General features: G+C 37.1%; 1 protein-coding gene across 2 annotated transcripts in view; it reads left to right on the top strand.

Annotated features, from left to right (window-relative positions):
* Positions 1-17,735, top strand: part of LOC309509543 (uncharacterized protein) — a 56,139-nt gene extending 38,404 nt beyond the window's left edge. The window contains exons 12-13 of one of the 2 annotated variants that reach the window (XM_082184320.1): positions 16,707-16,887; positions 16,970-17,735. In XM_082184320.1, the coding sequence (XP_082040446.1) occupies positions 16,707-16,887; positions 16,970-17,124 (336 nt within the window). In that variant the 3' untranslated portion in view covers positions 17,125-17,735. The other variant, XM_082184322.1, reaches the window with a different exon arrangement.
* Positions 17,736-17,974: the final 239 nt, after the last annotated feature.

Genomic DNA, 17,974 nt, shown 5'->3' with positions numbered 1-17,974 from the left:
GTGTAAAAGGACATATGTAAATTTAGGACTGTTACAAACAGCTGTTACCTTGATGGAAATTATACTGTATCAGAAGTATAGAAAGCAAAAGTGTTTTTAAGGCTTATGAAGAATAAAGTCAATTTGACTCCGTTTCTTTTGTCTATTTTATAATCCATGTTAATTATGAGGACATTTACTTCTACTGTATCTGTAATATTTTACTAAATGTAACTTCAAACCTCTGATTCAGTTGCTTTCTTTCTATAAAATGTCTGATTGACTATTCTCAACATGATATTTGATTAAAAAGCTAACATAAAGCTTGCATTTTCCTCTGGATTCAAAGAAAGTAATAATTATATTTACAACAACTGCATGGAGTCAGATACATATATACTTTGGCTCAGTTGTGTCCCAGTTATTGGTCTAAATAAGCTCAAACAAGTTCGGACACCAATATTTTTGGTGACCCCGACGTGATCTTACATCTTTCTAATTCTGCTAGTTTTACTCACACAGTTCTCACAGATAATAATATGCCTAATATACAGACATATTTACTTTTATGCCATCCTTCCCTGCTAATAATGCTGACTGTTATAAGATTGGTCTCTTTTCGCTTATACAATATAAACACCACAGGGTGTGGCACTCTCCTAAACCTAGTGTGTCTAATACAATCAAGATGTCCTATGTCAGTGGTTCCCAATCCTGGTCCTGGGGACCCACACCTCTGCACAGTTTGTATGTCTCCTTTATCTGACACACCCAATTCAGTTCAGAGCTCTTTCCTAACGAGATGATGATCTGAATCAGGTGTGTTAAATGAGGGAGACATGCAAACTGTGCAGAGCTGTGGGTCCCCAGGACCAGGATTGGGAACCACTGTCCTATGTGGTGCGCAATGTGTGTCGCGCAACTTGCTTACCTGCTCCACACACCGTGATGACTGAACAAGGGTGAACAGTATGAAAAAACAAAAACACTTCACAACCACAATATGACAATTGGTCGATAAACCACACGATAAACACACAGAATCAGCGATGTCGACAAAAAGCCAAAGAAAGTCAGAAGCCAAAGTGAACAAAAGCTGGGGAGGTGGAAGAGATCCGGGTATTTGAGGAAGGCGGCGTAATGTGATTGGTTTGGTGAACCGAGACATCATCATCCTTCAGGAAGACTGACAGGCTGTAGATTGATCCAATGAACTTCTGAAACACACACACACACACATCCAACAACAAAACTACCCACATATACCCCTATAGCAACACTCTTAAAACGTACAACGTACGTAACAGCTTTCATTAGGCATGAAGGCTCTTTATTGGTTTCATTCTCTCTTTAAGGTTTGCATGAAACACTAGCAGTACTTGCTAAGACCTAAATCCCTAATGAAGGCACACCAGGCACTGCAATAAGAAATGTATTATTCTCATGAAATGATGCTGCTTCAGTGCTGTGCGTCACTTACTGCTGATTAAATTAACAGGACACTTCAACTAACCTCTTTTTATTTTATTTTTATTTGATAGACTCGATTTAGTCTTTAATGCAAAATAATAATAACAAATAAATAAAACATTTTATTTAGAAATTTGGTATTTCATTATTTTGATTAGGGTTACTCATACTGACCCTGTCAAGCTGAATAGTTGAACTAAACGACATTTGAATAGCACTATAACATCATAAATAAAATAAAAAAAGATAATCTTTCATGCCATTGTGTGTGCAAAGAATCTATTATTATATGCAAACTGTTTAGAATAGCACAGCAACACAATCATAAGACATTTCAGCTGCTCATGACAGCTGAAAAAAGAAAGGCAGGCTAAAAAGGCAAGAATGCTGAAAGTAAGGGTGCGATTGATCTGGCACTGATCGTTATCAGCCGATAGGAGTTAAAGCAACAACAAAAAAATTGTTTGAAAAATTTTCCTCGGCCAAACCGAGCAGTTTTTTCTTCTTGTAATTAGGAATAGTGAGTACATGCTTTGCATGAATCATTACAAATGAAATACTCAAAAAACATTTGCATTTAACCCCCTGAGGTCGGCTGTATCGCCGGCGATACCAGCTCGCTTTTTTTTTATTAGTGTAAAAGAAACTCATAAATACTCTGTTGACTTTGATTTTCCATAGGAGTTTCATACATCAATCGATTCTGTTAAATGTGTATTATTTTTGTGTATACTCACAATAAAAACAAAGTGTTGTGCTTTTTGCCAAATAAAGAAAAATAAACACGAAGCGAGTTCTGCCTTCTCTCTGCCAGTGAAGTCCATTCTGAAACGCGTCCGAAAATTAACAATAACTCAGCGAATACTCAGTCAAACAGACATACAGACAGACAGGCATGAAGCTTGAATTCTCTTCTTTTAAATGAAGTCATTTATATAAAAAAACAATTATTCTCATCTTGTGAAATCTGTATTAAAAGAGAGCGATTCCAGTCGAGCTCATCTCATCTCATTACGTTATAATCGGCCCCGCCCACGGAGAGCGCGCGCTATTCAAACGCAAATGGCTGAGGCAATCCTGTGAACGCCCACATCAGCTCGAGAAAACACACACGTTTATTTAGATCATTGTTTACACCGTCTTGCAGCGCTGTGAGGAATAATACTAATCGAAAATGTCCCTCAGAAGTGCGGGTATATCGAGGAGCGAGCTGAGGAATACAAGTAAGTTTTTTCCTTCTCACGTGAATTTCTTCACGTGGGTTTCTGTTTATGAATGAATAAACGGCACAGATGCGCGCTGTTTACCACAGCTGGCAAAGACAGTTTAAATTTAAATCGCGTGTGTGAATGAATGATGATGTTTTAGCAAACTGTATTGCTATACTGAGATAAGTAAACATCGACTGAATGTTGAAATAAAATGTAGGCTATTTGTATAAGCAACGTATTAAACTGCAAATTAACAATATGCCCTAATATTTCATGAAAACAACGTTACAGTCAGACGAAATATGAAAGACAACATTTTGTTTAGTAGATTTGGGTACAGTTTTTACTGTAGAATATACTGCCACATCAAATAAGCTTTTGTTTAGCCATTTCTATATATAAAATACGATTTTTGTCAAAAATAAAGTCATCAACTAAGATGTTAGCTGTTCCAATGTTGGTTATATTCAAACTAATGAATACATAGATAAAATGTAGGGCCTATAATCATTTTTTTTTTACAAAGAAAGAGTACACTTGAAATATTGTTGAAATTGTAATTATTGTTGTAATTGTAACCATTTTAATAAAATAGCAAAACATATTTACAAGATAGATGTAAGCAAAATCTTAAATGGTCAATATAAGTCTTCTTCTAAATATATCTTTTGTCCTTTCATTGTGGCTCAGTCAGTGTCACACCTGAGTGAATGGCTCATCATTATGCAGAGTGGGTGTATTCTAAGGTGTAAACCACTCCTCGTTCACGCCCCCTCGCATATTGGCTTTCCAAGCAAAACCTGTTTTACATCAATTTAAATCAATGTATGGTTTTATGTGAACGATAAAGCAAGACTATTTTCACATAATTTTGAAGAAAAAACTATAGGCGACGACATCCATAAGTCAAAAGTCTTATTGCCACATATTTAGTATGTGTTTTGTGGTCTTATTTCAAAATTTTTAATTTTTAGTTTTTTCGATAACCACGCATAAACATTATTCTCTCAAAAATGAAAACATGTACATACATGTGGCTCACATATTATTGTAGTCCTGTTTGTGCTATATAGAGTGAATTTACACCTTTGCCATTAATATGTTTATAAGCAACTGAAAAAAGCACAAATGTCAGGGCATGTCAGAACACCCCCAGGGCCCAAAAAAACGCTCAGACTCCAGAGGCCATTTTGAACTGCGTTTCTATTATTTACACACTTTATGAAATTTCAATGTTTTCAATCTAATGCTTTTACAAGACTTGACTCTTTGTGATGTAGTCATACAAATAATTCACCATTTGCATAACTTCAACAAAAGTTTTTATTTCTCAAATAATTTAAGCCAACAGAACTTTTGCCGAAAAGTGAGCTAACATTTGCAACTGTACTAGAGGCAGCAGGCTGATTTTTTTTTTTTTTTTACATTGCAAAATTTTTTTTTATGTTTTTATTTCATTGCCATTTTATTAATTAAGAAACTCTTTAGTCTTTCATATACATCTCAGAAAAGATTGTGTTTAATTGTGAGTGTGAGGTGGGGGCAGCACGATTGTGTTTTGCCTAGAGTGACAGTTGAGCTGATCGGTGGTTTCTAAAAGGGCCAATCAGAAGGGTATTTGCTTAAACACTTGGTTATATCTAAAAGGTAGGGTAGGTGATTTGTTCCAGAAATTTTTTTTGTTATGCTAGTTAAAAGTCTCTTCATTCCCTGATAGCAATCACTAAGTTAAGTGGTCTAAATGTATTTATATGTAAATATATCATCTGTTGAAGGCGTAGGACCATAAAATGTTCATCCAATCATTGCAGTCCTTCCAAATGCCTGTCAATATGTAAGTCCATACCTCCGCGAACCCGCTCACACAGACATCACACGTCATCAGCACATTAGACAGGCGTCAGTCACTGAGCACCACAACCAAAACAGCAGAGCCACCTTTTACAGTTCCTTCTGAACCAAAACAACGAGCTTATGCTGTGTTCACGCCATAACTACTGTACTGTACATAAACTACTGTTTGTAATTTGAATTGATGTGTTTCAGTGGCAACACTATCAATGGCGAAATTAATCTGCAGCAGTCAGGTGATACAGGTCAGTGTTCTTTAAGTTGTTTATGTTCAGTATTATTGTAATGTTATGTGCTTTGAAATATGAGGTAGTTTAACGCCGTCCCTCATGATTTTTTTTGTTCATGTGTTTTGAAGAAGGTGTGGCTTTATAGACTCTCTGAAGGGCGGGTGGGATCTTATGCTTTCAAAGCTAGCTCACTAATGCTAGCCTCTCAGAATATTGCCTACCCAACCTTTAAGTGAACATAAACAGTTAGGAAATACGGTATGTCGCATGTGTATTAGTATATTGGATCCGTGGATTAGGTCTTAAAGTGACAGCAGTCTATTATTCCTGCTGCCGTATGTGTCATTAATGTTAATAAAACAAGAAAAGACAGAGAAAATCACTCATTGTTCATGTATGTTTTTAAGTATACTTTATGTAGTAAGTATACTAATATCAATGTACTAGAAGTATACTTGTAACTGTACTATTTCAATACTACTTTGGAATAATTTGGCCCACTTTTTAGTGTATAATAGTATAATGTTACAAGTGTAACAGTTGTACATTTTGAGTACACAACTAATTTACAACCAAGTTTTTTGTGAAAGTGAACTTATATGTATACTGATAGTTTACTACTCAAATACTTGTAGCATATTTTTTGTTTATGAAAGTACACTTTGTAGTATACTCTCAGTTAACAACTAGTTTAAGAGTTTTTTACTGCAAGTATACTTGTAAGTTTTCTTTAAGTGAACATAACATCATACTTATAGTTTACTATTTAAATATTATTTTTGCACTTTAAGTAAACTACTATGTTCCTGTGTGGTTATTATGTTTTTATTAGAGGTGGGCATAGATTAATTTTTTTAATCTAGATTAATCTAGATTAATTTTGAAATTAATCTAGATTAAAATGGCTCATTTGAATCTGCCGAAGGCATTCAGAATATGTGTGCTACCCAAATAATGACTATAAAAGTAAGTCTTTGAGAACGGGTTTCTCAAGCCAGGTGGCGCATTAGACCAGGGGCTCATCTCCTGTTTCCAAAATGCATCACAAACTGCTTGAGAAAGCTGTTCTACTCATAGACTATAAAAGGTTACTACTGTACTGTTACCGTCCGTAGGCAACATTAGGTAGGCCTATGTTATTATCAACTACTATAGGCTATCAATTAGGGATGGGCGATATGGCCTAAAATCTATATTGTGATATACATTGCAGCCTCTTGCGATAACGATATACAGTATATTATAATAAAACCATTTCAGAACAGATTACACAGACCCATGCTAAACAACTGCTAAATGTATTTTTTTTTAAAGGGTGTATGTAGTTTTGAGAACATATATTGTGCAAAACTGTAAGTATACAACATAATTTTGCAGATAAATAAAATGTAAGTACACTAGCTGCAGAGACTTAAGTAGGTCTAATGTTTATTATGGCTTGGAGCTTATGAAACCCCAAATTTAAAATTAGAATATTGTCTAACTGATGTCTTTTCAGTTAAAAAGAAACACAACAACGATTCTTAAAATCGAGATTATGTGCTACACCACGAAGATATATTGGAATGGGAATAATACGCGCGCGCTGGTATTCAGTGATATCATGTTTCGTTTTGAATTTGAGGTGGTAGAACGGATTAGTCGTGTGTTAACTTACCGAACTGTTACCCCACACACTCTGTATATAGTTTGCTGCTGCTCGTCTGACGGCTTAAACCCGAACCAAGTCCAAATAATGGATGTTGCACCGATCTTTTTCACCAGCTTTCACTTTCAGCCGTGTTTACTTAAGATGACGCCGAATATGCGTTGCAGCCGGGTTTACCTCGCGGCCGCGGGTAGTGTAGTATAGAGCCATCTCCCAACCCAACTTGGAGAATAGATTAACAGCGATATTTTTTTTATCGCGCGATAAGAGTCTCGCGTTAACGCAGCACGTTAACGCCGATAACGGCCCACCACTAGTTTTTATACTTGAAATATACCTTTAACTGTACTTTAACTCTTTCCATTTTAAAAACATTTTATTCTACCTTCGGACATCCTTTTTATTTTTTTTATTTTTTTTTATTTTTTTTATGGGCAACTTTATTAATGATAAAAAAAGCAACATTTTAAACAAAACGCTGAGAAAATCACATTTTTGTCAAAGACTACGTACGGATAGGATACAGAACGATGATCAAGCACAGATAGAGTAGATCGAGTCCATCAACACCCCCAAAGCTTTCCTGGGTCAACATTTCATTCGGTAACATCAGGCAGTTTTGATTTATATGCTGTTTAATGTTTGGTGATCGCGTTATTTTACATTTGCATAAGCAATCTTCTATTACTTGTTTCTGCTTCTTCTTCACCTGTGTTTTGATCCGGAGATTTTGTACTCTTAACCCTCTGGGGTCTAAGGTGTTTTTGGGGTCCTTGAGATGTTTTGACATGCCCTGACATTTGTGCTTTTTTCAGTTGCTTATAAACATATTAATGGCAAAGGTGTAATTAAACTCTATTTAGCACAAAAAGGGCTATCATAATATGTGAGCAACATGTATGTACATGTTTGTATTTTTGAGAGAATAATGTTTATGCATGGTTATTGAAAAAACTAAAAACTAAAGTTTCTGAAATAAGGCCACAAAACACATACTAAATATGTGTCAATAAGACTTTTGACTAATGGATGTCGTCGCCTAGAGTTTTTTCTTCAAAATGATGTGAAAATCATCCTACCTAATCATTCACATAAAACAATATATTGATTAAAATTTTGCAAGACACTTTATGTTTTGGAAAGGCCATATGCGAGTGGGCGTCAACGATCATGCAGATTTAGTGGTTCACACCTGAGGAGACAATGGGGCCCGCATACTTAATGAGCCATTCATTCAGGTGTGTCACTGCCACAAGAAAGAATGCAAGAGCAATATGTATATATATATAGCATCTCATTTTATTTTTCCGTGTCTAGTAATTGTGCAATTAATTCTCATACTGTATTTTCAGTTTTGGAATATGTATCCTCTCCCCAAATTTGTCACTAATAAAACACAATAAAAATTATTTAAAGAAAAGTTTACATCTACCTTGTAAATATATTTTTTATTAAAAAGGTTACAATTACAACAATTAAAGTGCAATCTTTCTTTGTAAAAACTAAAGTATACATTTTATATCATACATATTTCAAAGTTAAGGATTCATTACTTTGAATATAGCCTAGGCTACATTGGGAAAAACACTAAAAACATATTATTTCATTACTTTATTTTTGACAAAACATACTTTATTTAACATATGAGCAAAAATTGGCAAACAAAAGCTTATTTGAGGTGGCAAATATTTTACACACAGAAACGCGATTCACTTGAGAATGAAAAAAACATACTACAGTATTCTCAGGATCCGTTGCTCCTCGAAATACCAGCACTTCTGAGGTACATTTTCCATTATTCCTCACAGCGCCGCGAGACAGTGTAAACAAGTACAATGATCTGAATAAACTTGATGTGTTTTCTCGAGCTGATATGTGGGCGTTCACAGTTTGTATGGGATCGCCTCAGTCATTTGCGTTTGAATAGCGCGTGCTCTCCGTGGGCGGAGTCACATTAAAAATAATTAGCTGAGAAGAGAACGACTGACATCTCTCTCTTTTCATACAGATTACATAAACTGAGAATATTTGTTTTTTATAAAGATTACTTCATTTAAAAGAAGAGAATTCAAGCTTCATGCCTGTGTGTCTGTATGCCTGTTTGACTGAGTATTCGCTGAGTTACAGTTCATTTTCGGACGCGTTTCAGAATTGACTTCACTGACAGAGAGGAGGCAGAACTCGCATCATGTTTTTTTTTCTTTATTTGGCGAAAAGCACAACACTTTGTTTTTATTATGAGTATACACAAAAAAAATACACACTTAACAAGATCGATTGATGTATAACACAAGCATATAAGCTAAAAATAATAAAAATAAAAATAAAAATATATTTTTTTGCACTGATGAGGAAAAAAACGAGCTTATCGCGCCGGCGCGATAGCCGACCTCAGGGGGTTAAAGAAGATGCATAATAGCGCCCCCTACATACAACAGTGAGAACATAGATTGAGTCAATGGCGGAGATAAAGTAAAGTAGATTTGAAGTAAATTCCTACACTACCAGTGGACTAGCCTACACAAAAATTCAGATACTCAGAATTAGGAAAATCTGTTCTCTTTATAAATCAATATTTCAAAAAACAAAAAAAATTAAGTTTATGACCATATGTAAAATTATGTTAAAATAAATAATTTATTAGGCTATTCAATCAAAAAGAGTAAACACAACTACAAGCCAAGTATACTTTGATTACTTAATTATACTTTTAAGTATATCTTGATCAAAAGATTGAGTACAAGTATAGGCCAAAAATACTTAAAAGTTTAGTTTAGTTTAAAAGAAGTACACTAATAGCGTACTTGAATAGACTTCTTTTTCGTAAGGGTACTAAAGATATATTATCTAAACACATTATATAAAAAAAATTTGGAGACTCATGTACTGACAGAGAACAATTTGCAACACTAATGAGAACAGGAAATCTTCCTGGTGTATGAATTGATGCCGCAACAATTCTGCAGTAGCTGATGGACAGGAAACGGTCACATTCTTTAAACTTTAATTAATTCCTTATTGCATACCTTTCACACTTGTCATGATGGCTGAGGAGACAACAATAACTGACATGTGGCATGTCACAAATTAATTAAATTTGGATGGCATTAGCATGTTGCTAAGATAGAGACGCAAAATTCAAATAAGCTCAGTAAAAGAAAGTACACAAGTGAAAGGGTATGCCAGGCAAAACCCGATGGGTCTCTCGCTCCTCAGCATGTCGTGTGCCGTCGAACTGCCGGGCTGCAGCGCGGGTTGTCACGGCAACCCAGCACTCGCTCAGTGCTCTAGGTGCGCGGTCTCCTTGTCTATTCTCCGTTGTAGTGCCCTCCCTGGTGGCCACCAGGAGAGGTCTACTTCTGTAGAATAGCTTGGGTGATCTGAGAGCTGAGGGCTTCTCCTTCGGGGAACCAACCCCCTAGGGCCCCTGCCTCTCTAGCGCATCACAAGCTGTGCAGCTTCTAGATGGGATTGCTGGTCCTTCAAAAATGGAGGAACCTGGTGTTTCATTCAGGGCTCCAGCTGAGGGCAGCTGTCGATTGCTGCATCGGAGAGAGGGCAGGGCTCGCAAAATCGCCTGCCCGACGTCTATATTGTTTTCCATTCGGGCTACCAAAATGTATAACCGGCCTGCCCGACGGGCTATCTGAAATACTGTTCGCTTCAGTCTTGTTATAATCAGATTCAGCGCGTCCTTCATCTTCAATCCGCAGTGGCTCCGAGCAGAGCGCACGTCAGAAACAGAGGACAGGGTGTGTGTGTGTGTGTGTGTGTGTGTGTGTGTGTGTGTGTGTGTGTGTGTGTGTGTTCATCTGAGTCTCATTGGTCTGTCAATGTCAGAATATTTGAGATGACCAATCAAATCAAAGTAGGCGGGCTTTATATACACAGAAGCTTCTGAGCGCGAATTTGAGCAGAGCGACTCGCTTCAGTTTACGGTCGAGTGCGAGATAAGATGTAAGTATCTAAACTAAACATTTCATATTTGACCGTTTTTTAGGTCATAAATGTGAAACGAATGAAAAAAATTATCAGACAAACGAATATACTTTTGTCGAATTTCGCCATTTTGAACTGAAAATAGGCCTATGTAACATGACTAATAATTAGTTTGCTGTCATTGTGAGGGGACATTAACAGAGCATTAACAAAGCCGTTTTCATGTTGGGCACAAGATTAATAATGAATGTGTACATGTTGAGAATTAATATACAATTTGTAGCCTTCAGTAACTTAAAAAAGTTCAGCTTTAGGAGGGGAAGAGACAGGCCAAGATGAGGAGACTGAGAGAAAAAGAAAGAGTGATGGATAAGAAGTGAGAGCAGGTATTGACAAATAATCTACTGCCCACTGACATTGTTTTAAGCTATTTCTTATCCTTTTTTGGCCTTAAAATGTCTTGAAATGGACATATCAGAGAAATAAAAAAATTGAACCCCCTAATAACCTTAAATGCAGGACCTCTTTGATTATAAAGCCCTGTCTACGGCCCTGTATTAGGAATATGATCAATAATGAATGTATACATACTGTGAATGAATTTAATAAACTTAGGCTACCTAGCTTTCCTAGTAGCTTTCAGTAAATTAATGCGTCTGAGAAAATGATTCATAAATCAACCGATCAGATGACCCTATGTTTACTTCACTGACAGACAAAAATGAAGAGCCTATATCAGTCAAAGCTCAGCTTTAGGAGGGGACGACAAAGAGAATAGGAGTGTGATGCTGATAAGTAGAGAAAAATAATCAGCTGCCCACTTACATGGTTTTAAAGCTATTGTTATCCATTTTTTTTGGCCTTCAAAACATCTTAAAATGCACATATGTAGATCAGAGAAATCAAAATGTTCTCGAACCCCCCTGACTGAGTATGAGTGAGTATTAGACCCTAAACTAAAGTGTTACTTTTTTTTATTTTTTTTTATACCCTCATTGGGGGCTGAGCCACAGACATGACTGATTCATGTTCCATACTTGTCACACACATTTCAGTTCAGTTAGAACCAGATGCATATTTGTTGATATTTTGTGTTTTGAAAAAGTTTTTGATTCATTGTTTTGACTCCTAACCAATTTTCTACATTGAAAATTGTCTTTTTATCTGGGCTAGTAAAATTCATTTTGGGCTACCAAAATCTGAAGAGTGCCTGCCCGAAGGGCTACCAGCGATTTTGAATTTTTGCGAGCCCTGGAGGGGCTGTTTTGTTCTGGAAATGAGGATGATGCTGAGTCCCCACAATAATAGTGTGTGTGCTTATGCTGAATCAGATTCAGAACTGACAGCCATGCTTTCCCGGGTCTTTCTCGGATGTGCATTGAAAACTTAGCAGTATGGAGCTATATTGGTGCCAAAATATGGAATGCCAAGAGTGCCAAATTCTGCATAAAAGTTTTCACCTCTCTCACTACCCTCGATGGTGGGGTGGCTGTGCCTCTGGTGAGCCACCTCTGCCCTGCATGCAAGGCCAAGGCACTCTTATTGCACAAGGGTAGTTCTGAGCCGGGGTTGAGCTGCGCTTGTCGACTGACCGTGTTCAAGTCACAGCGCAGGCACTCAGCCAGACGATGTCCACCTTGGTGGTCCAGAAGCGCCCCTGGCTGTCCTTGCAGAGGTGCGTGAGGTCGTCAAAGTATTTGAATTTGAATTTATTTTTTATTTAATCAGGGACAATGCACAAAAAACATTAGTCTAAAAAAGAAGGGATGTCATGTGCCAGGTTATAGCAAAAAATGATAATTTCCACCAGCAGTCCCTGGACAGGTTGATATCATACTTACAAAAGTTCATAAAATATAGAATAATACATGGAAGCATTACTTCACTCACATCATAAAAACACTCTCCACTTAAGGAATCTATCACTCACTCACTCACTCACTCACTCACTCACTCACTCACTCACAGTTTACATCATTCATATCACGGTCATTCAGTGCGTACAGGTTTGCTTTGATAATAACCACTGTTTGGTCAGGCGTGTAAAAGTACTATAGTTTGTGCATGAAATAATTTCATTTGGAAGAGTGTTCCAAAGGCTCACTGCTTTATAAGAGAAGGATTGTTGACCATATGTGTTTCTACGTCTTGGAACGCTGCACTCTCCTCTGACTGTCGACCGTGTGGCTCTAGAAATTTTCTCAGAATTTAGTGTTACAAATTTTCTCAAAGGGGGAGCAGCGATGTTATGGATAATTTTAAATAGAGCAGAAATTTGATTATATTTAATGAGGTTTTCAAAACTCAATATGTTATATTTACTTTGTACTTTACAATGATGGTACTGGCGAGGCTTTTTATCATGAATTTTTATGGCCCTTTTATATAATGATTCAAGTCATTTTAACGATGTTTTACACGCCTTTGACCAACTAGACATGCAATACAGAAGATGTGGAACAATCATAGTATTGAGGTATATATTTGAGGCTTCCGTAGTTAATGAATTTCTGATATGTTTATAGTTCATCAAATTAAATTTCAATTTATTACCAAGTTTTTTTATGTGACTTTTAAAACCAAGGTTCGAATCAAGTATTAGACCTAACTATTTTGTTTCATTTACATTTGTAATTTTTTGTCCATTCACTTCAATTTCTTGAGTTAGTTGTAATTTACGTTTATTTGAAAAAAACATTGAGACCGTTTTGTCAACGTTTAAGGTCAGACAGGACGTCTGCAACCACTCTGCAATTTTTTGCATCTCGTTTGATAATTTGTCAGCAACCTCCAGCTCGTTTTCCCCAGAAGTAAAGATCACCGTATCATCAGCGTACATGATTACGTCAACGTCCGAACACACTCTAGGGAGGTCATTTATATAGATGCTGAAAAGCAAGGGTCCCAAAATAGACCCTTGCGGCACTCCCATCGAGGTGGCTCTAAACGCAGATTGAATGTTATTCACTTGTACACACTGATGTCGGACGCTCAAATAAGATCTTATCCAGTTTTGGGTGTGCTCAGAGAGACTATATTGATTTAATTTACTGTAGAGTATCTGGTGATTGACAGTATCAAAAGCTTTACGCAGATCAAGGAAGACTGCTCCCACCACCCTTCCCTGATCCACATATGCCCTGATAGTTTCCAGGAAATAGCAACAGGCAGAGTCTGTTGAGTATTTCCGTCTGAAACCAAATTGCATTGGATTTAAGAGAGCTTGTGAATCAAAGTAGGTGGTAAGTTGCTCCGCCACCGTCTTCTCGAGCACTTTTGACGCAGCTGGGAGGATGCTTATTGGACGATAATTGTTCATGTCATGTTTGTTTCCAGACTTAAATATAGGGGTTACAATCGCAGGTTTTAGGGCTGCTGGAAAAATACCCTCACTAATCGATTGATTGATCATTGTTGTCAACGGATCAGAGAAGATCAGAGAAGATGTCCTTATATTGTTTCAGAAAAGAAGTATCAAGTCCATAAATATCTTTTGCTTTGCTGCTGTTTAGTACAGTAATTATTTTTTCAACTTTAGTTTTAGTTATTGAGCTAAGATTAAAATCAGATTTGTCACTGATTATGAGAGGGGAATGAGCAATTAGAAAATTCTGAGCCAGTTTTTGGACAATGTTTAAAAAATATTCATAAAAATTTGTTGCATCTCAATAATTTTTCCATTAATATTGAGACAAATATTCTCGCATTTTGACTTTTCTTTTCCAATCAATTTATCAATAGGTTTCCATATCATTCTACTATTACCTTGTGCATTTCTAATGATTTCAAGAAAAAAACTGGCCTTGGCCTTTCTAAGCTCAGCTGTAACTTTATTTCTTTGACTTGTAAAGGCAAATCGATCCGTTGTTAGTCCTGATTTTATAAATGTTTTTAACGCCACATCTCGCTTTTTCATCATATCCCAAATAATTTTGTTGAACCATGGCAGATGTTGCTTTCTTTGCTTATTTTTTGTATATTTGGTTAAGATGTCATTTACAGCCAACATAAGATCATGACAGCCCTGTTCACAAGATTTTTTCTCCAGGATATCTGCCCACTTTGTTTGTTTTAAATCTTTTTCAACCAGTTGTAAATCTTTCTTTGGAATGAATGTGATACACATTTTACTATTCATTGGTTTTTCGTTTTTGCACCTTGTTTTTATACATTTTCTAGCTACTAGGGTTAAATTGTGATCAGACATGCCTGTGATTATAAGTTTTAATTATTCTCTCGGGTTTATTTGTCAATATTAAATCTATTAAGGTTTGAGAAGATCTTGTTATACGAGTTGGTTTACTTAATAGTTGTGTCATTTGAAAAGGTTGTGTTATTTTTTTAAGTTTGTTTCTACATGATTTCTCAAACCAATTTAAATTAAAGTCACCTAAAAGAATGACTTCTTTTCCATCACATTGTTTAAGTAAGTTACCAAGAGAAATAAAGAAATCATTAGTAGCTTTAGGAGGTCGATAAATTGCTAATACACAGAAAGTCATTTGAGGAGATAAAGTAATAGTAGTCCCCACACACTCCAAGTTAAAATCACTGATGTCCAGTTGTTTACTTTGGATGTGATCTTTTACGTAAATCAGCACACCGCCGCCTTTACCCTTGTTTCTGTCGCGCCTATACAAGGTGTATCCCGACACTTTCACTATAGAAGAGGGAGTAGTAGGAGTTAACCAAGTTTCCGTTAAGCAAAGATAATCAAGATTTGAGTTTTGTTAACAAATGTTCAATCTGCTCAGTCTTTGAAACAATGCTGCGGATGTTTAAGTGTCCTCCGAAAATGCCCTTCGGCTTTATTTTCGGGTTCCAAAGCACGCTCGCGTGATTCACAGTCTGAAACAGTTTCATTTGCTGCTGTTTAAGTAAGGCGACAGTATTTGCAGTTACTGCTGGCTTAGCGTGGATCACTGATGTTAATATTTTCTCAGGAATGAACTTAGGAGCAGAGTTTGTCAGGGGGTTACCTCGTTTTCCCACGCTGGAGCCTTGGATATGGGTCAGCGGCGCTTCCATCCCATGAATGGGAACAGCTGATTGTAGAGCGTCCACACGATTTTGATAATCCACAGGCCCGGGGTTTAGATGAATATCCCCACATAGAAGCAGAACCGTGCAGAGAAAGACAGAATATCCTCGAGTCCGACTTGCTGGTACCGTCCCTCTGGGGCAGCGCCGCTCGCGCAGCGCGCTACGAGTACATGCTCGCCCGTCATTTAAAACGTTTGAGTATAAGGTGTATTGGCACCATGAAGCAAGTGGCATTGGCACGACTATGTTTGCGAGCGCCGTGGCCTTCAGCAAAGTATGGCGTTCGCGTTCACGAGTTCCCCACAGTTGTGTCAGTAGGAGAAACAACACATACAGAGTTACCCAGAGATGTAATGAGTTCTCTGTTTTAGTGTGTTTGATGCGTGAGTTCCAAAATGCAGAAATTCCATTTGAAAAAAAATAATCTGGCGGTCTCCCAGTTTGTTTTAGGAAAGGTGCAGCAGCACCTGTCGAGCGACTGCTTTCCTCCGCCTCCGCCATGTTTTTTCCCCCGGACCACTGGTGCACAACCGGAGTTAACTGCATTGACCAGTCCATCCTGGAGCCAATGTCTCATTGACCTGTGGTCCACGGATCCAGTTCCCTCCAGAGTCCCTACCCTCAAACCATTTCTGCCGGTCTTATCCGGTTGTATAGATGCTACGTTTCGATCTGGAAACCTTCCTTTTCCAATGTTCCCACCAAACTGCCTGGTCTCATCTCCTTTGCTGGTTATGTCCAGTCCCCTGGATCCATCGGCTTCACCGGTGTCATCCTGATCCTCGGCTCTGCCCCCACCATTAACTTCGTGCAGCTCTTTGGCTCTGTCTCCCGATCAAGGCTTCCCGATCACTAGCTCGGCATGAGGTTGAGTCCCCGGATTCACCTTGGAACTCCAGGCCCATTACTCCACCTTGACCTGTCAGCCCGTCGGCTCCGTGATAGTCAAGTTTCTCAGATCACTTAATCTGCATGAAGTTGAAAATCTACTATTTGAGAATTTCATTCAAGATTTCTCCATATATTACACAATACATATTCATGATAAAGATTTCATGCAATCTTTTTGTGTATGATTTATTAAATATTCAGAATTAATATATTGTTTTGCTACCCTAACTGCTCTGTATAATTCTTCAGAGGTCATGTGATCACTGTATTCTTACAGGTGTATTTTGGATGGCACAGTTGAGGTTTATCATAGTGATGCAAGAACGTATGACTTTGGGATCCAAGATTTCAAGTTCACAGGAGGTATTACAGAATCACATAGTTATGTTGTAAATCCTGTTGAGTATGAAAATTAACTACAATGCACTTAAATTCTGTTGACAGGTGTACATTACCTGCTCAGTAATTCTGTGTGCGGAAGGAAGTTCAAACTCTAGATGCGCCCAAGGCTGCCTCAGAGAACCCGCACGCAAACGCAGACGAGATGTGAGCAAAGAAACCGATAGGCATCACATAACGCAGGGTCCCTTCCGTGTGGCGAGACATACTCAGCATTCTGCAGCAGGTATATTGGTAAAGTCTTAAATAATGAGTTCAAATTATTCTGCATCATGGTCTTTAATATAATCAATTCTTACTTTCTTTAGAATCAGAAAATGGTGGTTCTCTTCATATCAGTGCAGGCACCGCGGTCTTCTCAGGACTCTTTATAGTCTCCATTGTGGTGCTGGTGGGATTGTGGGTGTACAACAGCAAAAAGACAAGAGCAACTGACCGCATGTATCTAATGTCCAACTTCTGAAGAACATAATAAATGAATTTCTAATTTTCTGTTTATGAATCCTCTCTGTTCATGTTAATTGAAAATATAATTTAAATGTGGTAAAATCTGCAATAATTTGTCAGACATTGTATGCCTCTAACATGTGCACATACATGAAAGGGTTTGTGTGTCAGAAATTATTCATATTTTGATACTGTGCGTTTCAGATTCTGTCCAAAGGTAAAGACTTGTACAGGTGCTTTATAGAAGTAAATGTCTAGTTTAAAACAATAAATAGCAAATCAGCTGCATACTTGCCTTTGCCTAGTACTTTACTCTTTTTAACCCATTTTCTTCTTCTTTTAAGGATTTTTTAGGGCTCATCCAGTAACTTGATGTATAAGTAATCATAGTGCCTATTAGGTGTAAAAGGACATATGTAAATTTAGGACTGTTACAAACAGCTGTTACCTTGATGGAAATTATACGGTATCAGAAGTATAGAAAGCAAAAGTGATTTTAAGGCATATGAAGAATAAAGTCAATTTGACTCCGTTTCTTTTGTCTATTTTATAATCCATGTTAATTATGAGGACATTTACTTCTACTGTATCTGTAATATTTTACTAAATGTAACTTCAAACCTCTGATTCAGTTGCTTTCTTTCTATAAAATGTCTGATTTACTATTCTCAACATGATATTTGATTAAAAAGCTAACATAAAGCTTACATTTTCCTCTGGATTCAAAGAAAGTAATGTTACAAAAATAATTATATTAACCCTCTACTGCATGAATTTTGATGACACATGATAAAAATTATTTCACATCATTTCCTGGCTCATTTGGGAACATTTTATTGATTTATTGAAAAATGTCCCTCCCCCAA

This window comes from Leuciscus leuciscus, assembly GCF_965113295.1.
Source record: "Leuciscus leuciscus genome assembly, chromosome: 11".
Taxonomy (NCBI): domain Eukaryota; kingdom Metazoa; phylum Chordata; class Actinopteri; order Cypriniformes; family Leuciscidae; genus Leuciscus; species Leuciscus leuciscus.
Note: the sequence above shows the minus strand (reverse complement) of the source record. Positions and strands in the feature narration are given on the sequence as shown.